Source organism: Ascaphus truei, chromosome 1, assembly GCF_040206685.1.
Source record: "Ascaphus truei isolate aAscTru1 chromosome 1, aAscTru1.hap1, whole genome shotgun sequence".
Taxonomy (NCBI): Eukaryota; Metazoa; Chordata; class Amphibia; order Anura; family Ascaphidae; genus Ascaphus; species Ascaphus truei.
Genome location: NC_134483.1, coordinates 329445023 through 329472431, shown reverse-complemented (window position 1 = coordinate 329472431; position 27409 = coordinate 329445023). Strand labels below are relative to the sequence as shown.

Below are 27409 nucleotides of genomic sequence, written 5' to 3'. Positions count from 1 at the left end.
TGTCAGGACTGTCTTTTGTTCCACGTGTGATGCTGTGGCAATGCAGATTCATTCTCTTGTTTAGCCCCTGTCCTGTCTCACCTATGGAGTAGCAGCCCCCTGGGCATTTCATGCACATGTTGAGGTACACGACATTGCTGGAGGGACAGGTGAACCTTGCTCTGATTTTGTACTCCAGATTCCTGTGTGGTATTTGTATTATGGCCGCTGTGTGGAGCATTGCGTAGGTTTTGCATCTTGCGTCCTGGTATGGTCTTGTCCTGCATTCAGTTGTACTGTTGAATAATGTACTCCTCACCATAATTTTCTTGAGATTATGAGGTTGTCTGTATGATAATAAGGGTGTTTCAGGGAAGACCTGTTCCAGTCTTGTATCTTCCTGGAGAATGGTTTGTAGTTCCCTGGCGATCTTGCATAGGGCTTCTAGGTGTGGGTTATATGTGACCACCAAAGGTACTCTGTCCCTTGTCTCTTTCTGTCTGTATTCAAGGAGATCACTTCTTGGTATTCTGGTGGCATTGTGGATTTGCTGGTCTACAATTCTGTGATTATATCCACGGTTTATGAAATCCGATCTCAAGGCTGTAATCCGCTGGCCTCTGTCTGCTGTGTCGGAGCATATCCGGTTGTATCGTATGGCTTGACTGTAGATGGTTGAATGCTTAGTGTGTGTGGGGTGGAAGCTGTTGTCCCTCAAATAGCTGGCTCTGTCTGTAGGTTTGTGGTATACAGATGTCTTTAGTTGGTTGTTCTTTATAGTAATGGTGGTGTCTAGGATGTATACTTCGTCTGGGGAATGGGTGAGTTTGAGGTTGATGGTTGGGTGGAACGTATTGAAGTTCTCATAGAACTGTAGGAGGTCCTGTTCACCAGAGGTCCAAATCAGGAGGATGTCATTGATGTACCGAAGGTATGTAAGGGGTTCAAGGGGTGGAAAGAAAGTCACTTTCCTGTTTTGCGCAGAACAGATTGGCATACTGTGGCGCCATCCGAGTGCCCATAGCAGTTCTGGTTGTCTGGAGGTAGGTGTCATTTCCAAATGTGACGTTATGGGTCAGAATAAATTCGATGCATTTAGTCCCTGTCTCTGTGAGTAGGTCCTGCGGTCCCAGAAAGTATCTGCAGGCTGAAATCCCATCTTTGTGGGGGATGTTTGTGTAAAGTGATTCTACATCCATAGTTGTATAGTAGTGTTCCAGTTGGGAGGGGGCCAATGGCATTAAGTTTGTTTAGCAGGTCGGTGGTGTCCTGGATATAGCTGGGTGTGTTCCTGACACGTGGTTTTAGAATATCTTCCACCCAGCCAGAAATATTCTCAGTTAGTGTGCCAGATCCAGAGATAATAGGGCGCCCATGGCTTCCCTCTTTGTGAATTTTAGGGAGCATGTAGAATATGACAGGTTTTGGGTTAGCTGGTATCAGGTCCAGAATTTGTTCTCTTGTGTGGATCGGGAGTGTTTTAATGATCCTGTTGAGTTCTCAGGTTTTTTCTTGTTGGATCCTCCTGCAGTTTGGTGTAATACTTTGCATCAGAGAGTTGTCTGTGCGCTTCCCGCAGGTAGTCTGTGGTGTTCATTATGACCAATGCTCCTCCCTTGTCCACAGGTTTGACTGTTATGTTGTGGTTGGCCTTTAGAGATTCTATGGCTCTCATCTCGATCAGTGTCAGATTATATGTTTGTTTCCTAACTTTGTCCAGGATGGTGTATTTGGCTCTGTCTGTTTCCGATGTACCGGTCTAGTTTGGGGTTGCGCCCAGTTTGTGGGGTCCAGTTGGATTTTTGCTTCTTCCTGCTCATGTGCAGCAGCTCTCCTTCTGCAGTGTTGGCGCACTCTTGGTTATGTCTGTCATGGAAGAACTCCTTAAGACGCAGTCTTCTGAAGAACTCTTCCAGGTCACTGCACAGCTCAATCTTGTCCATGGGCTTGGTAGGGCAGAATGTGAGACCCTTTGATAATACCGGGGACTCTGCTTGATTTGGTGTGTAGTCTGAGATGTTAACAGTGCAGTCCTGCTGTTGGTGATTGTAAATGTTTGTATTATTTCTGGTTGTGCTGGCTTCTGCAGAGTATCTCATTCTCAGCCTCAGTCTGTGGAGTTTCTTTTCCGTGTAGCTAATTAGACCCTTCAGGAATTTTTCATGGAACTTTGGAGTTTTCTCCACGTGTCTGTGTGTATTGCTTGTGTGTTCAGGATGCAGTCTATCGTCTCTTTTGTATTTCTCCTGTTGCTGTAACAGATGCTAATGAGATGGTTCCTTAATCTTTCAGAGGTCCTGGTGCACAGTTGTTGGGAGAATTTTGTGTTGTGTGTGTGTGTGTGTGTGTGTGTGTGTGTGTGTGTGTGTGTATACAGTATATCTACTATATATTTCTGAAAGTGTCCTATGTGTCCGGGTCTGTATGTGTCTCCCTGTGTCCCTCCCCGTGTCCCTAGCGGCAATCTCATTGGACCTTGGGCCAGGCCAATGAGATTGCTCCCTTGGGCCGCCCGCCCCCGCACACCTCTCATTGGCCTGAGGCGGAGTGAAGGGCACACACACACACACACACACACACACACACACACACACACACACACACACACACACACACACACACACACACACACACACCACTATACACACACACACACACACACACACACCACTATACACACACACACACATCACTATACACACACACACACATCACTATACACACACACACACACACACACACACACATCACTAAACACACACAACCCCCCCACACACACGGTGTTACATACATTAGCGGGGCTCACAGTGTTAGCAGCACATCTCCCGCTCTCTTCCCCACCGGTCCCGGAGGCTCCGCCTCTTCCTCCGCCTCTCCCTGTTTCCCGCGCTTTCACCCCCCCCCCCCTCCACGTGGGAGCTGCCGGACGGGTGAGGGAGCTGCCGGACGGGTGAGGGAGCTGCCGGACGGGTGAGGGAGCTGCCGGACGGGTGAGTGAGCGGCCTTCACCTCCCCTCACCCCCCTTCACCTTCCCTCACTCACTTCCCCTCCACCCCCCCCCCCGGCGCCGCTACAGTCAGCGGGGGAGCGGAGTGAGCGAGCGCGCGCCAGGGACACAGCGGGGGAGCAGCCACAACATGCTGCCTCCCGCCTCAGATCCACGTGGGAGCTGCCGGACGGGTGAGTGAACGGCCGGATGGGTGAGGGAACGGGCTTCACCTCCCCTCACCCACCCCTCACTCCACTTCCCCTCCCTTCCACCTCCCCTCCCTCCACCCCCCCTCCACTTCACCTCCCCTCCACCCCCCCCTTAACCTCCCCTCCACCCCCCCTTAACCTCCCCTCCACCCCCCCTTAACCTCCCCTCCACACCCCCCCTTCACCCCCCCCTTCACCTCCCCTCCACCCCCCCCCCTTCACCTCCCCTCCACCCCCCCCTTCACCTCCCCTCCACCCCCCCTCCACCCCCCCTTCACCTCCCCTCCACCCCCCCTTCACCTCCCCTCCACCCCCCCCTTCACCTCCCCTCCACCCCCCCTTCACCTCCCCTCCACCCCCCCTTCACCTCCCCTCCACCTCCCCTCCACCCCCCCCCCCTCCACCCCCCCTTCACCTCCCCTCCACCCCCCCCTTCACCTCCCCTCCACCCCCCCTTCACCTCCCCTCCACCCCCCCCTTCACCTCCCCTCCACCGCCCCTTCACCTCCCCTCCTCCACCCCCCTTCACCTCCCCTCCACCCCCCCCCTCAACCCCCGCTTCACCTCCCCTCCACCCCCGCTTCACCTCCCCTCCACCCCCGCTTCACCTCCCCTCCACCCCCACTTCACCTCCCCTCCACCCCCACTTCACCTCCCCTCCACCCCCGCTTCACCTCCCCTCCACCCCTATCTTCACCTCCCCTCCACCCCCACCTTCACCCCCCCCTCCACCCCCACATTCACCGCCCCCTCCACCCCCACTTTCACCCCCACCCCCACCTTCCTTCACCCCCACCTTCACTCCCCCCTTACAACCTCCCACCTTCCCACCACCTCCCCCCCCCTTCCCACCTTCCCACCACCTCCCCCCCTTCCCACCACCTCCCCCCCTTCCCACCACCTCCCTCCCCTTCCCACCACTTCCCCCCCTTCCCACCACCTCCCCCCCTTACCACCTTCCCACCACCTCCCCCCCTTACCACCCCCCTTCATCTACCCTCACCCCCCTTCACCTACCCCCTCCCCCCAGCCCCCCACCTACCCCCTCCACCCCCCTTCACCTCCCCCCCGCCTTCACCTCCCCTCCGCCCCCCCTTCACCTCCCCTCACCATCCCCCCCCTCACCACCCATCCTCCTCCCCTCCCCTCCGCCCCCTTCACCTCCCCTCACCACCCCCCACCACCCCCCACCACCCCCCACCACCCCTCCGACCTCACCTCCCCTCCTTCAATGCCTTTCGTCCGCCCTCCTGCCTCTGCCTTTCGCCCACCCGCACTTCTGCCTTTCACCCGCCCACCGCTCACACCCCTGCGCCACACAGCCGCCGCACGCACTCAACACACACCCGCCGCCTCTCACCCACCACACACACTCGACACACACCTGCCGCATCCTGCCCCTACGCAACAATATCACTGACCAGCTGTCACCCGCACTCGCCACACACCCGCCGCCTCACACCCTAGCAGGACCCCGACCCACAGCCAGCACTCACTACCCATGCGCCACCCGTACTGAACACCCACCTGCCGCCTCACACACGCTCACACCCTAGCAGGACACACGCCTCACATTTTCACATCACTTATGTCACCAAAATATACATTGTACTGTGGTGTGTTTACAATAAACCATTTTTATACAACATCGTATTACATTTTCTTCCATCTTTCTTTTCAACATTATTATCCAACCTTTTCAACAAATAGTCACCTATTGTTCCACCATTTATAAATAATACTACCTATTACGCATTTACATGCCGGGCAACGCCGGGTCTCTCAGCTAGTATATATATATATATATATATATATATATATATATATATATATATATATATATATATATATATATATATTTAGAAGCTCCCAACTGCGTGTCAATGCAAAGAAGACTTTGTTTTACCGCACTGAACCATTTTGTGCACCATATGTGATAAATCCCAATATATTATGTGCATCATGTAACATCCCCATAAACTGCTCCATGCGGACACTATTCAAATCAAAAGCTGAAATCTATAAAAAAAAATGGGTAAAATTGGAGTACTTAAAAAACACTGATGCTAAGAGGCGCAACATGAAAATTCGTTTTTGGGACAAGCCTTCTGCTAAATTTCCTTGATACGTAACACTAAAGGTTTGTGTAAAATGCAACATTGGAAGAGTTTTCATGTTTGTCACTGTTATTTACCTGGGAGCTGCAGAGTTTTTTTGATCCCCTTCAGAAATAGAAAGGTTTCACATTGTTTTATGTTTCCCCATGTTATATCTCATCAAGGTCTTTGAACTCACCCAGTTACTGTATGCAAGTAATAATAATATTGCAATATCATTTTCTAGAGTCATTGTTTTTCATTTACTATCCAGAATGGTATAGCAGCAGTCAGAGCACAGCCAGTGACATCCAAAAATAACCCCAGGCAAACGCCAAAATACGTTAATCAGTTATTTATTGCAGACTTCCAATTTTTGGATCTCACTGGCTGTGCTCTGACTGCTGCTACACCATTCTGGATTGTCTTCATCTACAGATTGCACGCCCTGGATGCTTTGATAACAGCAGTGTTCCTGCAAAGGATACAGGTATTGGGCCATAGGGCCATGTCATTGTTTCCTGTTATATACATCACTGCTGTTTTGATTGAGTGGGTTATTCATAAGTGCCATTATCTGTGGTCACCAAGTGGATGCCACAAGGCACTGAGCCCCATTCCTGCTATTTTTCATTATTTTGAAGGAGGGATACCATACAAGCACTCTGACGCTTATTGGACTTATTATACAGTATGTGGTCACATGTGATTTCTGGAGCCCCACAGTACCCTCCATTGAACTGTTTTTCATTTACTAAACAGCGCTAGAGAAAAAAAGTGTGTTTGCTCCGTGGTCACAGCATCTCCAACAGCCAACGCATGGATGAATAAAAAACTTTATTAGCAACTAGTAATGAACATCAGCAAGAGCCACTCTGACGTGTTTTTTCCAGGCTTGGACGACTTTATTAGTAGTTTGCAGGTGAAGGGGAAGGTCCATCCCTGTGATGATTGGAGGTTTGAACACGTCATCCCCTATATAAGGTTTGTCAATGTGCATGGGGAATCACTCTTTGATAAAGTCCAAGCCTGGACGAAACGCGTCAGAGTGGCTCTTGCTGATGTTCATTACTAGTTGCTAATAAAGTTTTTTATTCATCCATGCGTTGGCTGTTGGAGATGCTGTGACCACGGAGCAAACACACTTTTTTTCTCTATGCGACGTCACTTCCGGTTGGAGCACGCCGACACCAGAAGCAGCGTGGACATGAGCTGCCAGAGATTCATACCGGTGATAATCAGGAACGGCTTTTCGTGACTACAGACCGGCGAATTACCTTCACGCGGTACACAGGGGAGAGGTGAGGCGTCAGGTGATCGGGCCGTGATTTACTTAGGGGCGCCCCTTGGGAGGTGTCCCTCTGTACTTCTATCCGGTATACACCATTGCCCAATACCCTGAGTGAGTACCGGAGGTTTATTATACTATTAGTTATTATTACTGGTGTCTGTCTTCAATCAAGTGAAAAAGTTATACTCCTTGCCCAGGTAGTAGCCTCGGTTATTCTAGGGATTTTCCCTACTTTTTTCACTAAACAGCGCTAGTCTTTATCGACAAATGACTTCCCCATGACTTACTACCTGTGAATAATCTTCAGTGTGAGAATGTATACAATCTGATGAATTAATGTGGAATAATTAATGTATTCATGTTTTTAATAACATGTTAAAGATGTGAAAAATGTCAATAATATATATATATATTTTTTTAAACGATAAAGATTATGCCATATAATTGATTGTTTTATGATAGGTCGTTCTGGCAGTGAATGGCTTCATAATGTACAGCACAAATATAATGAACATATGATTTACATTGTATGTAGTTTAGCCTAAATCACAACAGTCACCTATCAATAAAAGATTTAAAAGTATAGGCGACACTTACCATCTTCATCATTTGAAATAGTAATGGTAGCCATGTCATTTTTCCCAATCCTGGCTCCACTCCAGTGATTTCCGAGAGGATTGCCAAGATAGATCTTGAACTGTTCTTCTGGCTCAAACACAGAGTCATCGTTGATTAACACCGTGCAGTTTTTCACCTGCAATAAGAGTTACCAACTCCTATGAGCAAAGTACTAGTGTCTGGCATTTTATTTCATATAGCCCATGTTCTCTCGTAGTGACCCGCCCTATGTACTGTATGTAAGCTCTAGTTAGCATGTACAGTATGCCTAATGTACTCAACAATGCTAGGTACTCAACATACATATTATTTGACATCAGCTATACTCTATAATAATGGAAATTATATGGCACATACAAGAAAAAGCATATGCTCTACAGATTTGAAGATATAAGCAACCAGACAACCTCACACAGGATCCTTATCAAAACTGTTCCATCCTCACAAATACAGTAGCATTCTGTCTTATGAGCAGACTTGTATCTGCACACAATAAATTCCCATGGATGAATTGGTCTAAAGTATTTTTGGTTACTTTGCTAATTTGGCTCAAAATGTTTCATGAAGTTGCTGATGTAAAAATGTTTTCCAAGTTTTATTTATTTATAAAAATATTTTACCAGGAGAAAGAAAAACATTGAAAGTTAGCTCTCGTTTTCAAGTATGTCCTGGGCACAAAGTAAACTTTGTAATATTACAAAGTACAGCTACAGACATGTTTAAAGTAAGAAACAGCCGAAGTCTTGAAAGAATTTAATCAGGAAGCGAATTTGAGGGACTCTGGTAAATTGTTCCAGCAGTGGGGGTGATCAGTACGAGAAGGAAGAGCGACTGGATTGCTTATTGAACTTTGGGACTATAAGCAGGATTCTGGAGGCAGATCTAAGGATGCTGTGTACAGTAGGAGTGAGAAGACTGCTCAGATAATTGGGTAACTTGTAACTTGGGTAACCTTTACTCAAAAACAGTAAGCTTGACCCTATCTGTCTCTCTAACAATCGACCCGTCTCACTCCTGCCTTTTGCCTCTAAACTTCTTGAATGCCTTGCTCCTATTTCTTACCTCCTCAAAAATATTGTGGTTGACTTTCCAGGATTTTGTAGGATGTGATGTGTTTTGATAAACATTGTCAGAGTAGTATTGTGATTTTGCAAGTCTAGTTTGCCTTGTGCATGTATTCCTCAGCGCTGCTTAATTTTCGAGATCTTCCAGGAAGGCCCTTTTCATTGCATCAAGAGGAGGTGCCACTTATATTTAAACTTCTAGATATAGTGACACGTGATTAAGAGCAGTACACGTGATTGAATAATTATAATGTACCTGATGACCTGCATTATTAAATATACTTTTAAAGAGTACTTCAAACAAGTATTGTTGTTTATTTAAAACTACAGCTCAACTCCGTTATAACGCGATCCGTTACAACGCGAATCCGCTAATATAACGCAATGCAAGTGTGGCTCCCAATTTTCGTATTTATTAATACTTTACAACATGATTATTGGTATCTTAAATACTTTATTGTACAATGCATACAATTGTACATTATTTCTAACGCGATCCGCTTATAACGCGATGTGATTCTTTGGACCCGAAGCACAGCGTTATAAGGGGGTTGAGCTCTATTTCAATATACTTATTGAAAGATCGACTGTTGTGCTTACTCACTTTTTGTCCTTTCAGAAATGTGAGACGAGAATCATCAGAGTTTCTTCTTTCTTCAAAATCATCCATCACCTTAGCTGTCTGAGATTGTGAGTAGCAACGTACGGAGGACTCGTAACTCAAGTCTCCAGTACGTATAATAAGAATGTGCAGGACTCCGTCCTTCTCCTTCACTGTGAAGGCATCGTTGCTGAACTGCATACTTGGAACTGCGGGTAGAAAAGCAACACTATAACGAGGGGTAGTTCACGCTCTGCTATTTGAGGTTTTTTTAGTAATCAGAGGAGGAGTGCTACAGTATCTTGGATAAATAACTTCTAAACTAGATACAAAAGATCCTACTGTGATGCACTCTAAAGAAATCCTCATATATAATAAAAATTAACTTTGAATGATGTACAATATAAAAGAAGCTTTCACGAGTGACTTTACAGCATGTGACGTCACAAGAGTGAAATGGAACTAGAGTCAGTGTGTGGCTTAATGCAGTTGTGCGCACACTTTTTAGTCTGTGCCCCCCTGCTTGCTCTCCCCCACTGCTCGCGCCCCCCTGCCTGCTCCTTCTTACCTTTCGTCCGGCATTTTCTGATGTCATGTGATGTTGTGTTGCCATGGCAACGTAGCATCACGTGACCTGGCGGCGTTGCCATAGCAACGCGTCGCCAGAAACCGCCGGAGACCAGGTGAGTTACAGAGGCCTCGCGCGCGTGCGCTCCCCAGCATTTAATTTAAATGCTTTGGGTAAGAGCGCGAGTCCTTTGTAAGAGCCGCGCCCCCCCAAATTCTTGTGCTCACCAGTTTGTGCACCCCTAGCTTAATGTACAAGATGCCACATAAGATACACTGTCTCCATATTTTGCTGCAACATAGCGAGCTGGACTGCTGCCAATTTCTCACAGGTCTTAGGTTGCGGCCACGCTGGCGCTGACCACGCTCATGCTTGAGAGCGGTGATGTCACCAACTCTCTAAGCATGAGCGCAGGATGTCCTGCCTATTTCGCAAGCGCAGACAGGGGGGGCGTTGCGGGCAAGTTGAGTGCGCTTGAAAGTAATTTTTTGTTTTGTTTACTCAAGTGTCAAGCTTGGGTAAGAGTGCTAGATGCCACATAAGATACACTGTCTCCATATTTTGCTGCAACATAGCGAGTTGGAATGCTGCCAATTTCTCTTGGGTCTTAGGCTGAAAGTCATTTTTTTTTGTCTACTCAAGTGTCAAGCTTGGGTAAGAGTGCATGCCCGCACACCACGTGAGCGGGGGCTTCCACATATTGATATATGTAAGTAAAAGCGGCAAGCACTGCACGCTCAGCGCCAGTGGGGACGCAGCCTTAGGTACAAATTGCATTTTCATTGATACTTCGTCTCCATTTCAACACATGCTAGGAGTTACTGTCACTTTTGATTCTATCTTTATACACACAACAATGATTCATAGATGATTTCTATCTTTTTTTCTATCCTATCTCTATGTTAAGACATTATTTGGGTCAATTCTCATTACACTAATTGAATCTACAACGATACGTATTCATTTATTATTAATTATGAGCTTCTCCCAAATTAGATTTTTCCACTATATCCCTGGATCACAATGTTCCAGCCCTCATTTCTTTAAAAAAAATTGCGATGACTGATTCCAGTCATTATAGATTTTAGTCTTTATAGATTTTTGCCCTAATTGGCTTATAGGTTGCAGCTTCAGTTTTTCTTGGTTTAAGTATTGTTTTTGATCAAGATAATTTCCTTGCACCAAAAACATGTGTATATATATATATATATATATATATATATATATATATATATATCCACGCCACCTTTGGCTACTAACCTGCCCTACTCTTGGCAGTAAGTCCTGCTAGAATCAGGCTGCCAGTAGTCAATATGGGTTTTCCCCACTCACTGGAGCTGCACTTGAGTGACAGTGGGAAGCGGTGATGTCCAGCCTGAGCATGTCCTATCATGGAACAGTCCTGGTGCCCTCCTCATAGCTGTACTTAAGGGCAGTGCCACCCTAAATTGAGCAGTGCCTCTACCTACTTATTGTCAATGGTAATTTAAATACAATAACGCTAGCAGCCGCGTTGATTTAAGACCAGTTCAAAATCACTGTTTCTCATTTATTCCAGCCAACCTTATATTGTACTGTATGTAACTACGAAATGTATGTTGTTTAATTTTCTGTGGCGTGCAATGACCACCAATCGGGTCACTTTGTGAAAGAGTTACGATGGGATTGCTTGAAATTAACACATCTTACCATCCTGGAATGTATCGTTAATGGAAACTGTAGCCTGAAATGGTTTGGTCAGTACGGCCCCTTGTGCAGAGCTAAGGAAAATCACAAATGTCTCCAAGCCCTCAATTACAGGGTGTTGAGTATCATCCAATATAGTCAGAGTGCAGTGCTGTAAGGAAGAAGCACAATGTCTTTCATGTTTGCAAACTCTACTCACAACCTAACATTGTTAAGATAAAGGAGGAACAACACATGGTCCAGTATGAAGAATACGGGTGATAATATAAATATTGGGAATTGGGAAAAATGCAATGTTTTAACCCTGGTTTACGTTAAATTTAAACTGCAGCTAAAAAAAGAAGTTAAAAAAACCTCTGGTGCCCTTTTCATTTAAATGCGATATTTACCATTCGAAAACAGAAGGCTATTTGATGCATTAAAGATTGGGCATTTTTGCATCTTCAGTATGAATTATCTATGCAGACAAGTTCTGTCAAAAGACATCGCATTTGCACGCACTTTTCGGACGAAATTGAATAGCATGTGAATAGCTAATTTCGCAAGTTTGCTTAATTTACATATAACATTTGCATATTGCACAGCCAGATCCAAATCTGGTCTTAAATGTCGTTTAATAAAAGAATGGAGTAATACGCAATGCAGTAATAAATACGAGATGCATGTCTGTACAATATTTGCCCTCTTCTCCAAAAAAAGGCCATTATCACATTTTAATGAATGGGCCCCTCTGTGTGAACTTAATCAAGGTAATTTCGGTACAAAGGTTGGGGTGCATGCCAGGTTGATTTGAATAAGCATAAACAAAGCTGATCAAAACCATTCCTTTCTTTATAAGTTTAGCTGAAATGAGTGATTAGTTAATCCTACATCATTATTGATACAAGAGGCACTAGTTACCTTTTGTTAGTATTATTGACAAGTTTACCCAACCTCATGTAAATATGGTAATTATATATCAACATGCCTTGTATTTCTATATGATCTTATTAAGTACTGTAATTAGAATAATAACTGGAGTTATGAACAGATTTAATTAAAGCTTGGATAGTTTTAGTAAGTGAAGCATGCCTTTGAAGATTTTTTTAATGTTCTCATAAAATGGTAGAAAATTATCTGCAAAGAAAGCAACATAAAGCTATTATAAGCAGGGTTGTCTTTTGATATTCCCATGAATGTAATTTTAAACAAGTCTCTAACCTAAAAAAAACAAAAAAAACAAGTGTGTTAAAAACGAAACACCACACTTACAATCGATATCCTAACCTTCAATCAATTTTTCATCTGCAGCTTTCCTGTGATTACCAACTACATCCTGTATTGTATCTTTCCTAGTGAGTGGTCTTGTTTATAACCTATTCACAAACAACTTTTACTTTAGAATGCAGAAACAATACCACATTTTTACAGGGTCAAAAATGCCACCCGCTCAGAGCTAGTGTCTGAATTGGCAGCTGGCAGCCTAACAAATTCCTGCAGATCGCCCAACATTTTCTTGAAAACCCCTATCTATGTGTGTTTAGATGGTATACAAATAAAATTAAATAAATATTTATATATAATATTTATGCACGGTATAGTGTAAATTTGTATTGGGTTGCCTACTCCTTATTAAAACCCCATATTTCATTTATGTAATGTAAACAATTTAATTTAAATGGTAAAATGTAAAAAAAAAAACTTGCAAGAAATGTATACATTTGAAAAGTAATTTTTAAAATATTAAGTATGAAAAAGGATACTTGGTATACAGTATATATCCAATTTATTAACCTGATATAAATATGCGTGTACAGTATAACAGTATGTCGATAAGTTCATTATCTGTGTGTATATTCCCCCACTATTAAATAATCTGTCTAATATACACATTCAGCAAAGTGCCAAGTGCACATTTCCCCAAAAAAATGTATTTATGTGGAAAGCGAAGTCTTGTGTTCACTGGACACACATATCAAGTCGCATGAGACTCTCTGAGGGTAAGCAGCACACATCCTTACCTCTACAGTCTTCCCTGGCCTGAATTCTATCTTCTTGGAGCTGGGAATGTAGTCGATTCCTGGAGTAGCAGAATGTGGATCTGAAGGGCGAGTGGCACACCACACGGAGGTGGGAACAGAGAGGTCTGGGCCGCTACGGATAACAGGTATCTCAATAGAGCCTGTCGTAGAATGTAACAAATTGGATCATAAACTTACAAGTTGGGCATAATATACTTTATAGCACACTGCAGTATTATGTCTAGGGTGAGCTTAATAAATACTAAAGACTATTACATAAGATTAATTTCTTGACATGAACAGGAAAGACCTACCATAAGTCTGCCCCCGTCCTTAAAAAAAATCACAGTGTTTATATTGAAGGTACTGAAATTGTTGGCAAGGAATAATTGTTAATGGCCATTCAAGTGACCGTGAGTAACTCCCTGAATAACCTGAATCACAGTTAACTATTAATAAACGCCATTACTGTACATTTTAGTCAATAGACCCCTACGTGTGCTATTTTTTATATTTAAAGCGGTGGTACCAGACGTGGCTCACTCCCCCACTGATGAAACCAATTACTGTATGTATCGGAAAGCACATAAGGAGATAATACGTGCTTATGGTCTGCGTTTCTTCACATGTTCTTTTAAAGCAGGTAATTCAAGTACAGTAAGTTCTTGTTAATGTGACGATTGTTTAGCTGGTTTTTTAGGTTCTGGTCCATAGTATATTGTTAATTATAAGTGCTCTGTATTTTTACCTGCGTCCTCACTGACGGTAAAGGTGGCATTTCCCAGGGAGACGGTCGAAGCATCGTTGGGTCCTTCAATCATGACCCTGGCTGCCGCAATGCTGCCAATCCTCGCGTTCCCTGACGAATCAGCGAGGGCGATTTCAAACTCCTCCTCTTCCTCATACTCGCTATCATCGATCAGTTTGACGTCACATGTGGACATGGTAACTCCAGGCCCGAAAATGACACGGTTTTCATTTGACATTCCCCTGGACTTGAAATCAGAGCCGGATTCCAGGGCATAGAGGCTGCTTCCTTTGGCAGACTTTGGCACAGTGTAGCAAATTGCTGACACAATGCTTCCCGGGTCACCTGCAATGAAGTGAGGGATGACAATGGCGTGTGATAATGTACCTACTGAAGTCTACATTTACAACCATTTTTTATGCTGCTTACAGTGATCTTTCTCTCTCTTTTCTGCACTTAAGGAGTTTGTATTTTAGGTTTTTATAGAATATTGCTAACACTTCCTCTCAATGTAAGTAATGGTTTTGCTTCCTAATAATTACACACACACAAACACACGTTATTTGTTGACGAACTGGGGAAAAAAATGAAAACGGTGCTCGGAATATATTTTTTAACTTGTTCATTTTTTATTTCTCCTTCGCATTCAAACGTAGGCTACACAACTATTCTATAAGGGAAAACAGCAGCCAGAAACAAGTCAGGTAAAAAATAAAAAAAGTAGTTTTTTTTTTTAAACAAATCTAAATATCTGACAAAATGAAAATGTGTAGTTTGAAGTCAAGTGTGTGTTATTAGTGTACTAATAGACCAAGGTGTAGTGCTACATTAAGTGTGCTTTGGATGCAGCTGTTCAGAAATCTGATACGGATTGTTGCTGTGGGCTGGCTTTTTGTCATTAGCTCTGACAGTCGCAGTGATGCTGATAATAGAGAATCAAACGAATGAGCGCCAACAAACAATGCAATCACACAGTGTCATTTGCTGGAGTGAATGCATCGAGATGCAAAGCAGGGGAAGTGTGTGCTGCCTGCAAACTATAATGAAAGTGCCACTTGATATTCTTCAAGGCAAATAACGCAGAAAGATGACACACATTTGCAGCCTAGATTTTAAAGGTGCAATCTCATGTATTTGGCTGGGATCTGTGGCCATCTATTGCTTTGGTAGAGATATCAAGGCAGCCAGCGTCACTTATGATAAAAAAAAACGCGTTAGTGAAGTGACATAATTTCCATTTTTTTTACATAGTATGAAGCAGGGCGTCTCCAGAACTGTACCCCATTAATTTTAGCTCCGGGACCCCCTGCTTCCCGAGTTACTTACCTCCATAGGGAGTGCTGGAATTTCCTGCAACTGGGCCAATAGGAAGCCGCACCGGGTGATGTCACAGCTTTCTATTGGTCCGCAGGGCGCGGGAGCTTTGAAAAGTGGCAATAACGTGATCCCTGGTAGCCGAGCGGAGCGGCTACCGGCAACTTCTTACAGAGTGAAGTGTCACCGTAAGTAGGGGGTCCCCGGATCTGAAATTTAAGGGGGTCAGCTCCAAAGATGCCCTGCTTCAATCCCGTGTACAAAATGGTAGGGGAAAAAGAAAAATGGCCAGCTTGGATTGCCTTTTTAAGGCACTGTGAGGGTTAAACTAATGAAACCATGCTAAAAGCCAAGCGTTGGCTTCTTTAATTGCTCTGGAAATTATTCATTATAAATTGCATTTCTTAGGGGATTCTGAATGGGGAAATGTTTGTCAATTGTATTTCTTTTACCCTTCGCCCCCCCCTGGGAGTTGCCCATCAAACCTGCCCCAAGCCTCAGCTCGCCATGTTTACAAGTTAACTTCATAAAATTAGTCAAAAATGCATATGTGTCAGATTTTGGTAGAAAGGAAACAAATCACCCAGATGTGACCTCTTACACATGTCGCTGGCATTAATACACATTGGTCCTAGGAGGGATTGCAAATTTGCTGGCGCTGTATCTCAACTTTTTTTTTATTTCCCTGTAGTGATAGAGTGTACCACATTGTAAAAAACGCTGCCTGTAAAGTATGTGCTGCAGGAGCAATGTCCTCAAGCTTTTATAAGTCTGATGAATAGAAACACCTAAGTGTCCTGCTCACCTTGAGCAGAGATGTACAGCAGCACAAGGCAAGTTATACACAAAACAAATACAGTATACAGACATACAGAACCACAGTAGGACATAGGATTTGATGTGTGTCATGCCACTTTGTGCATGTCATCGGAGCTACATACTGTAAATACATGTATTGGGAGGGTGACAAAGATTAACTTTATTCTACTGTTAAAAACTACAGTATGCAATAGTCCTGCCTCTGTTCTGCCTGACTGCTATAGGAAGCTGCTTTAGAGGTTTCCCTATGGGGCAGTGTGGTGTTTGGATGCCCCATATAACCCAATTCAATATGCTGTCAAGCCTTCTTCCCCCGGCTTGGATTAATTTTTTTGGCTCCATTAACTATTGTGCAACACAGGTCGTATGTCCATCCTGCTATTGCGTATTCATTTGTATCGGTCTGAAATTATTCCGATCAAGGGGAACCCCCCAGCATCACAGCATAATGAGCCATTGACTTAAACCACTTTTACGCATCATTGCTGTATTTTTTTTAAACAATCCATATTTCAAGAAAGGATGTAACTCAATTTCGTATCTTATCTCGGTCTAGGACTATAACGATGTTGCGATTTTTGCATGATACACTCGACCTTACATCTGTAACCATATTTCCAAATGTGTTAATTCGCCTATCATCCTCCAGATGGCTCCTAGCATACAGTTCATAAATCGATGTCACTGCAAAATATGGCTGAGGTTTCAGTTCACTAAGCATGCAGGTGAAAAATACAAAGAATATTCATATCTGTTTTGTGGTTGTTATGCCTGTTTTGGTACTCTATAGATTCTCTTCCTGTGTTGGAATAATCCTTATGTGAGATTAGCTTCTCCTGTAACAGCAGATCCTGCTCCTCTGAGGAGCCATTTATGCCATTATACTGATATCCTAAGAGGCATTCTGAACAGGAATCTGGCCAGCAATGTTTTAACGTATTTTGATCCAATTGTGTAACTAAGTAATACAGGACATTGTTATGTAGAACAATGGGGGTGATACACAGTGTACATACTATAATAGTACACATGGGATCAATGTCTACCTCAAATTTCTCCCTTTTATGTATCAACATTTTTTTGGCCAGGTGCATGGTGGAATAAACCTCTCCATGTAACACAGGAGTGGTCAACTTCAGTCCTCAAGAGCCACCAACAGGTTAACTTTTAAGGATATCCCAGCGTCAGCGCAGGTGACTGTCAATAACCGAGCCACTGACTGTGCCAACTATGCTGAAGCATGGATAGCCTTAAAATCTTGAGGACTGGAGTTGGCCACTCCTGATCTAACAGGTTTGCATCAGGACAAAGAAAATACAGATAGATACAGGTATACTATGCATAAAAGTTATCCTTAACAGCAGTGTGCCGTCTAGAGTTCCAGGCAAAATCCCTGTTTGTGGTATGGATGGGCTTGTGGTGAAAGGGAAACACACACTGTACATGAGATGAAATGGACAAACCTTTTCTTTCAATGGGTGCAGAGAGGACACCAGCGCTCTCGTTGGCACGATATATCTTCTTATCAAACTGCAGAGTGGGCTCATCCTCGGTGTCATTAATGTTAACGGTTGCTTTAGTGATGTCTCCCAGTAGGGCGTAAGCAGGCATGCTGAGCTCCACCGTGAAGCTCTCGGTGTTCTCGTATACCTGGTCATCGCTGATGATGATAGTGCAGGCTTTGCTATCCTCCCTTTCATCAAATTGCACCTACAAACATTTTACAAATGAGATCTGCGTGACTGAGTGAGTAGTTTATTACTTACATGGGAGGAAGCGGCAGATAGAAAAAAAGAGAATAATTACTGTTATAAGACGATATCACTAATTTAGACTGTAAGCTCCTCGGGGCAGGGACTCCTCTTCCTTAATGTTACTTTTATGTCTAAAGCACTTATTCCCATGATCTGTTATTTATATTATCTGTTTTTATTTGTTTACCCCGTGTATTACTACTGTGAAGCGTTATGTACATTAATGGTGCTATATAAATAAAGACATACAATACAATACTAATAAAGGCAATAATCGCTGATTTTTAAGAGTAGTTACTGATGTATCCAACGCTATTGCTGACGTTAATATGCCAATGGTTTAAAAAAGTGAAATGATTCCCGTTGCAATGGCGTTTTGCGTGCGTCAACATTTGTTTCAATGGCACAAAGTTACATTTCCAGTTTGACCCACAGTGTCCCGTTAATGGGTGCAATAACATTGGCTACATCTGTATATATGAACAAAGAAAATACACTAATTGCTTAATCAGTTGTGAAACATAATGATATAATAAAGTCCTTTGTGAAGCCCATTGTAAGAAATGTTTTTACTGAAGTGTCTTGTAAGACAAACACCTCCCTGTTCGAGGTGTATATAGGTATATAGATACTGAAACATAGGCTACTGGAGACAAAAAAAATTGATGTTCAAAAAGATGCATTGCCAAAAAGTGATATTGGTCGGCGCATTCACACAGCTTACAATAAAAAGTGTTGAAATAAAAAAATCAAGTGATTTGTGAACTTGGTGAATTAATAAAAATTAAAAAAAAAATATATATATACATTATATATATATAAAGCACAAAAAACAGCAGGCACTCCACTTACAAGTCCATATATAGGTGCTTATCCCATAAAGTAATAACAAGACATACGATACCGTTGTTGAGACGAAATCAAAGGGCAGCACTCAGGTAAGTAGTCAAAACAATTATTTGTATTTGAAAATGACACAAAAACCGACGTTTCGGTAACCAAATGGGACTTTCTCAAGGTGGTGAGTAATTGGGTGAGTAATGCGCAAAAACCTCTGGTGAGGACTTGTTCCCAAGAGTCCTCCTCTTCAATAACTTCTCCACAAAATTCCAGAAGGAGCAGGGTCACCCAAAATAAAGAAAAAATATATAGTGTGTTCTGTTATGACAAAGTGGTGTGTAAGTGGAATCTTGGCTCATATGAGCCAATATTCCCCTTACAGATGCAGCGGCCATAATTTTAACAAATCACGCGTGTATACCTCGGAATACCCATGTCATGGCGCGGGATTACTTCCAACCGTACCGCCTTAAGACGCGAGTGCAGGCGAGTGCATAAAATGGCATTTTAGTGTTCTGGTTTTTAAACACCTGAAATTGACACAGTAGCACAGTACTGTACACATTACAATTCATTCATTTCATTGCATTTAATTGCACACAATCCATGAAATTCAAACAAAGCAACCGCGATAAACACGTGTGTCTGGGGCGATTGGCCGCGTTCATGCCGCGTGGAGTACAGCATCGCACACGAAAATGGCGCTGTGATCTCTTAAAATAATGGCCGCTGCATCTGTACACACCACTTTGTCATAACAGTACACACTTTATATTTTTTATTTTTTGGGGGTGACCCTGCTCCTTCTGGAATTTTGTGGAGAGGTTTAAAAAAGATGCATTATACATGAAAGTATACAAAAAAATGGACCAAAATTTCGGTCCCAATGTGGATCATCTTTAGGGTCCACATTGGCACTGAAACATTGGTATATATATATTTTTTTTTCATAATGATGTAATAAGTACGCAATTGCGACTTTTTACCATATACTGTAACTATATATTTGGATCAATGTAACTTTAGAGTTGCTGCTATATTATTTTTAGATATTTACTGTACCATAATTACACCCTCACAAAAGTTCTATGTATTGTCTATTCTGTAACTTTGGCACACATTTCTCCTTTTATTACAATCTTAAAATATAAAGGGAATGTTAAAAATGACCCAAAAAGAGTTAGAAATATGAGTACTTCTCCATGAATTGCACCACCCCAAAAAAAAAATGTTTGTTGCTATACGCTCAGAAAATAAATATATTTTTGGGGGTTAAAGGTCAGACTGTTTATGGTCTCAAAAGGAGTATTAGCTCAGTCATACAACTAACTGCCTGTGTTAACCTTCAATGTCCTGGGAAGAGGTATATCCAAAGCGCTTCATAAGTGACGGTTCCCTGTAACAAAAGTGTGACTATATGTGTGACAGATGCACGATGCAGATAAAATGAAATATTTTACCATCTGTCTCGAGGCTGTGAGCATTGTGCTTATTTACCGATCTATAAATAGGGCCAGAATAGAGACTAAAAGAGACCTTAACCTTTCAATGCGTTTCAGGCCTTTAGCTGTATGCTAGTGGTTAATATACAGAGATAACCTATGTAAGTGGCTATTATAGGATGAAGCATGATATGTTGCGATATATTGTAATACTCTATTACCACTGAATCCTGTGGGAATTCTCTGTTGTTTCGTGATACTATATGTCAGCGGTGCGCAAACTGGGGGGTGCACCCACCCAGGGGGGGGGCAGTAGATTTGTTTGGGGGGGCACGAGCAGTTGCAGAGTCCCCACGCTCTTCCCCAAGGCATTTCAATGAAATGCAGAGGGATCGTGTGAGGCTCCTGCAACACTCCACTTACCTTGCTTCAGCCGGCTGTGTGACGTGTCGCCATGGCAACGCAGCGGGGGCCATGTGACGTGATGTCACGCGCGTCAAATGACGGTGCGGGTCACGTGACAGTACCCCACAGCGTCATTTGACACGGCTGCAAGGTAGGGGGGGGAGGGCACGAGAACCGGGGCAAGCAAGACAGGAGAGCGCAGCAGCAAAAGTTTGCGCTCCCCTGTTATATGTCACTTCAACATTGTAAAGGTACTGTAGCATCTGTAGCACTTAAGTCTCTTCCAGTCAATCTTTTTTAGTAGCTTCCACATCACATTCTCTCTATAGTATATTCTAGACACAAGACATCTGCTAAGTATATGTCTCACCTGTCCAGCATACTCCACATAGTCCTGCTGTCCTGGTCTGGAACCCACGCTGGAGCTGGACGTAGCAGTCCCCTGTTCTGTACGGCACAGTACAATAGCATACTGGTTGAGATTCCCAGTCCTCTTTACCGTGACACTGATAGAGCCCGCTTTTTCACTCACATTGTAGCTGTTAACATTAGTAAACATCATTATTGCTGGCAGGGTCACAAGATAAGATAGATTTCTCTTAGTTTTTACTTGCTTATCGGTGCAGTTGTTAAAAAGAAAACTACGATAGGCAAGTAATTTTCTCGCATAAAAAGAAAATTTCTGAGCTGTGACAATTAGATCATTTGTAATGTATAGAAAACAACCAATACTTTTCACTCATCCTTCCATAGATAATAATAATATATTTGGTTTGTGGGAAAACACAAGGATGACGTGCACTTGGTAACATTGTATAGGACCCAGTGGTTATTCACTAGACTCTCCTGGCTGCAATAAATAGGGCAACGCCAATGCAAATTAATTTCACCAGATTTATCAATGGAAAAACTTCCAAGGGGTCATTTATTAATGTCTCCTGGCTGCACAAATTACGAGCAACTGGAGCAAAAACCCTAATTGTATCATATGTGATCTTATTCTTTAATTCTGTACATATGGTGTTTTTTTGCTCCAATTTTGCAGCAGGGAAACTTTACAAAAGTGGCCTCATGGGAGTACAGACAGATGTAAATTACCTAAACAGAGCTACATACCAAATACGGACAAACATGCACAAACAGATACAGAGAGGTAATGAGAGCCCTGCTCCTGAGAGCTTACAGTCAAGAGGGAATAAGGGGAAATGTTGTGAACAGAAGGTAAAGTGGCTGCTCATTGTGGGGCGGAGTATGTATCACGGTGGGTTATGGTCCAGTCGCACAGCTGATCCCATTAAGGTTCGAGGGTGAGGATGTTAGGGGTTGTTAGATAGCGTGGAGATTGGTCCAGTTGCACAGCTGGTCTCAATATGGCTGGAAGGGGGCGTTGGATGTTAGACGTATTCTAGTTATGCAGAAGTAGAAAATTGAGAGGAGCGCACGAACCGGTAAAGAACGCGGTGACGTTTGAAACGCGCTGGATGGGTCTCATGACACAATAAAGTAACTTTTTTAATATATTTTTGATTTGGGTCCTATCCTGCTCCCTCCGGTTCGTGCGCTCGTCTCAATTTTCTACTTCCGCATACCAGGATTGGAAGTTGCACAGCCAGCCAGCCACACCAAGGAACGTGAGTAATTATTGCTACAGGGTTACCTACCAATAAGATTGATCGTGGGTGATCTTGCACTACCCACTACCTGTCTTCAGGAGGACTGTACCCATATTGTTAGCTGCATTACCACTACTCTACATTTGTGATTATGGATTTCCTTTGATGTTGGTTCTGGCACTATATCATCATTTGACCTGGCATCTGAGCGCTTTGCTACCTCATCTATCTTGCTAGGTATTCTAGTTAGGCTGAAAACTGGGGGAGAGTCTGATAGTACGTGGTAGGGAATTCCACAGAGAGGGGCAGCACTGAAAAAGTATTGTACGCGGGAGTGAGAAGAGGTGATGCGGATATTATGGACAGAACGTAGGGGGCATTTAGCAATATATTTGAGAGATGGAAGGGAATGAAGAATAGGATTATCATGTACAGTACCATTCCTTAGTATCAATGAGATAACTATATTGAAGAAGCCATGCCTTAAGTAAAACCTAATTCAATGGTTTGGTAAAAAAAAAGGTCATGTCACGAATTGCATGCAGCAATATCTTACTTTTATCTTCATTTTTAAACTAATAATTCATTGAATTTTTAAATAACCCCAATACATACAATTTTTTCCTTGTCAACAGGTAACAATTTATATGAACTTCATATTTAAGCCATACTGTAGTGCCGACGAGTATTCTAAAACAAATCTGGGGCAATCACCAACAATCAAACTGAATGGGACTGCCAGGGACCCCTGCTGTGTTAATCCGATGGGCCATTAGTCTCTGTAGAAATGTCACTGAAATGTTGCAGCATGTACCCAGCATGTACCCGGGTCTTGTTGGTGATAGCCCCAGATTTTCAAAGGCAAGTTTAAGGCAAGTTGTAGAATACTCGTCGGCGCCCTGTACTGCTGCGGCACAGTTTATTCGAGCATTTGCCCGTTCTGTGCCGCAGCAGTAGCCTGGCGCGCGCCCGAGTGTGACGGGCGCGCGCCGAAGCAGCGGAAGAGCGCCCTCCGATCGGGGCGCTCTCCCTACCGCTGCCGGGTCCGCCGGGTCCCCCGGAACCCCCTGCCGCTGTCCCGCGATCGCGGGACACCAGGGCTCCCTCGGGGAGCCCTTGGACACGCGTGCAGGGGGCGCAGGCTCCCGATGACGCGTGACCGCGGAGGGGCGGCCACTAGCAAGCCGGGAAATCTCCCGGCTTGCGGATCTGGCCGCACTGCGATAAAGTGTGTCGCCAGTGTATCTATCAAAAGGTAAACTAATAGCTGGCCACGCACAATGTAATTAGCAAATGTCTCTGTCCTTTCTTACAGCAGCGTTTCCCAAACTTTTTCTTCCTTGACCCGGTTATTTTTGAACTTCTCCTTCGTGACCCACTAAAAATGTTATCGCCTATACTGGCCTATAGGTAAAATAAAACAGTTATGAATGTCCATACAGATTTCATATATTCTCACAATCCCCTCTATTCTCTTCCCCCCACCCTCTCTCTGACCTGCACAGACGCACACAGTCACTGACCTACAGACACTCACACAGACAGACCAACACAGACACTGACCTACAGACACTCACACAGACAAAGACACAGCTGACCTGCACAGACACACACACACAGCCACTGATACACACACACAGCCACTGATACACACACACACCCACTGATACACACACACACAGCCACTGATACACACACACACAGCCACTGATACACACACACGCAGCCACTGACACACACACAGCCACTGATACACACACAGCCACACACACACACACACACACACACACACAGCCACTGACACACACGTAACCACTGACACACACGCAGCCACACAGAGACACTGCTACACACACACACACACACACACACTGATACACACACAGACACACACACACACACACACACACACTGATACACACACTGATACACACACAGACACACACACACACACACACACACACACACACACACACACTGATACACACACAGAGACACTGCTACACACACACACACACACACACACACACACACACACACACACACACACACACACACACACACACACACACACACACACACACACACACACACACACAGACACACACACACACACACACACACACACACACACACACACACACACTGATACACACACACAGAAACTGATACACACACAGACACTGATACACACACACACACAGATACACACACACACACAGATACACACACAGACACTGATACACAGACACAGACACTGACACTGACACACACACACACACACACACTGATACTGACACTGACACTGACACTGACACTGACACACACACACACACACACTGATACACACACACACTGATACACACACACACACACTGACTCTGATACACGCACACAGACACTGATACACACACACACACACACACAGAGACTGATACACACACACACACGCACACACACACAGACACACACACACACTGATACACACAAACACAAACACACACAGACACTGATACGCAGACACTGATACATACACACTGATACACACACACACTGATACTGATACACACACACACTCTCCCCTATACACACACAGACACACACAGTGAATTACAGGCAGTGACGGATGTGAGTGACTGGATGGGGGGGGCGGGGGAGAGAGGAAAGGACGGCGATCCAAGCAGGCGGCTCCACTGCCTCCCCCTGCCTGCCAGCGACCGCACAGCCACCATTGCCCACCCCCGTGCCCATCTCCCACACCAAGAGGACCAGGGGGAAGGGAGCGCCAGGACAGGAGGCACAGGTACAACACCAGACCCCCCCCCCCACCACCTCCTACCTCCTATCCAGTGCCGCCAACAGAAATCATGGGGCCCGGGACAAATGAAAGGAGCAGGGACCCCCCCCCCCGAACCCATAGCGCACCTACCACGAAAAAATATCTTTTAGCGCGCAACTTTTACTTAACTGTTTTCTTATTGAGATATAAAAATAAACAGGTTGCATTGTAATGTTTTTTTCTGTATTTTCAACAAAAGACATGTGACTGCCTGCCTGGGTGGGTGAGTTGGTGGGTGAATGACAGTGACTGGGTGGGTGAATGACAATAGAATGACAGTTGGGTGAATGACGGTGGGTGGGAGACAGTGACTGGGTGGGTGAATGACAGTTGGGTGAATGACGGTGGGTGAATGACGGTGGGTGAATGACGGTGGGTGAATGACAGTGGGTGAATGACAGTGGGTGGGAGACAGTGGGTGGGAGACAGTGACTGGGTGGGTGAATGACAGTGGGTGGGAGACAGTGACTGGGTGGGTGACAGTGACTGGGTGGGTGGTGACAGTGACTGTGTGGGTGACAGTGACTGGGTGGGTGACAGTGACTGGGTGGGTGGGTGACAGTGGCTGGGTGGGTGACAGTGACTGGGTGGGTGACAGTGACTGGGTGGGTGGGTGACAGTGACAGTGACTGGGTGGGTGACAGTGACTGGGTGGGTGACAGTGACTGGGTGGGTGACAGTGACTGGGTGGGTGACAGTGACTGGGTGGGTGACAGTGACTGGGTGGGTGACAGGGACTGGGTGGGTAACAGTGTCTGGGTGGGTGGGTGACAGTGACTGGGTGGGTGACAGTGACTGGGTGGGTGACAGTGACTGGGTGGGTGACAGTGACTTGACAGTGACTGGGTGGGTGGGTGACAGTGACTGGGTGGGAGACAGTGACTGGGTGGGGTGACTTACCTTGCCGCCGGACGCCTACCCCTGCTGCCCCCGATATCCCCACGGCAGCTGTCGGGACGGGAGGTGGGCTTGGGGGCGCGGGAGGGGGGGCCACAGGATGTGAGCTCGGGGGGAGCGCGGGAAGCTGGCCGCGGGGGGAAGCGGGCCGCAATAGGAGCTAGTACTTCCCCTCTACTAAGCGGGGGGGGGGGAGCGGGCCCTGCTTGCCCTGAGCATGCGCACGGGACCGCGGGGGAATCGCCGCCATTTTTTTTAACTTGAGCGAGGGGGGACGGGAACACCGCGCGGCCAGCCTCGCTGCAACCCGGCAATTTTGGTTCCGTGGCCCGGTGCTGGGTCGCGACGCACCATTTGGGAAACGCTGGTTTACAGAATTGTCTGATAATCCATTTTTATAAGATTATACAAGCACATAGTGGTTTTGTTTTATATATCCCTAAAACCTTTACATACTGTACACTTCATTAAATGGAATGTTGCCCTGAATCTGGGCCATTGGTTGTACTACCGCATGACACATGATGTAACAAGCCTGTGCTTACCTAACATGCTTAAAGCTGATAAGAGACCACTGGATATGGAACACATTGTCACTGACCACATTGGGTTTACTGTCTTTCACAAGGAACTTAAAGTTATCCATCGTCTCTGGAATCTTCTCCTCGTGCAGAACATACCGAATCAAACCCAGATTTATATCCTCTAATCATGGGATAAAGAAAAGAAGAGAATGCATTCATACGGAACAGTTGTAGTTTTCAGATACTGTACATGCAAAACACTCCTGAACACAAGAAGGAAACTGAAGCCCTATTAAAAACATCCCAAAGTCCGTTATTATTTTTGTAAGAAATTATAGAAAAATTACAAACACTATTAGTATTTATTTAAGAAGTATTTAACATCTCAATTTATGACATACTTAAATAGTACTGTGTTTAGATACATTTATAACAAGTATAGTAATTGTTAATAATTACTTATCTTTCTTTTTTATTTGCTATAATTAGTATAATTATCTTAGTAACATTTTTATATTGTTAGTTGTTAATAGTGTTGTATTGAATTGTACTATCTTATGCTTCCAACTATTAGTATAATCCCTATTATCTAATAGAAATGATAACCCCCCCCAAAAATTGTATAATACACATGTAAGGAATAACAAGTAAAAACATTGCTGTCTATGAACGTACCTTAAAATAAAGATTTTCAATATATATATGTATATATACAGTATGCATACCACCAATATCGTACCTTGTGTAAATGTAATGAGTGAGATACCAGGTTTCAGCTTGTTCTCCAAGTAGCCATGGGAGGGCCCACTTGATATTTCATACGTCAGCTGCTTGTCCTCTGTGTCTGGGTCCATAGTCATTAGTTCCTTCTTGGTAATGAGATTTGTAGCCTATACATAATGTACCCATCACAAAGACTTAATAATACGGCATGTATAGCATAAAAATGCATACTTACCAAAAAACACTTTATTAGCGTATATTGCACTACACAAATTGTAAAGATACCAGCTGTCATCAGGGCAATAAACATGTACAAAATATGTCAGAGGAAAATACAAACATCTTTCAATGTTTGTTTGGTTTCAGGGGAAATAGAAATAAACAGAATG

At 44.2% G+C, this 27409-nt stretch overlaps 1 protein-coding gene across 2 annotated transcripts in view; it reads right to left on the bottom strand.

The window, feature by feature from the left end:
* Positions 1-27409, bottom strand: part of FRAS1 (Fraser extracellular matrix complex subunit 1) — a 431436-nt gene that overhangs the window by 22869 nt on the left and 381158 nt on the right. For both annotated transcript variants that reach the window (XM_075606876.1, XM_075606883.1), the window contains 9 exons: positions 27037-27187; positions 26319-26478; positions 20795-20963; positions 17447-17693; positions 13851-14195; positions 13103-13263; positions 11106-11253; positions 8852-9057; positions 7163-7319 (listed from right to left, as the gene is read on the bottom strand). In XM_075606876.1, coding sequence (XP_075462991.1) covers positions 7163-7319; positions 8852-9057; positions 11106-11253; positions 13103-13263; positions 13851-14195; positions 17447-17693; positions 20795-20963; positions 26319-26478; positions 27037-27187 — 1744 coding nt within the window. The remainder of the gene's footprint in view (positions 1-7162; positions 7320-8851; positions 9058-11105; positions 11254-13102; positions 13264-13850; positions 14196-17446; positions 17694-20794; positions 20964-26318; positions 26479-27036; positions 27188-27409) is intronic.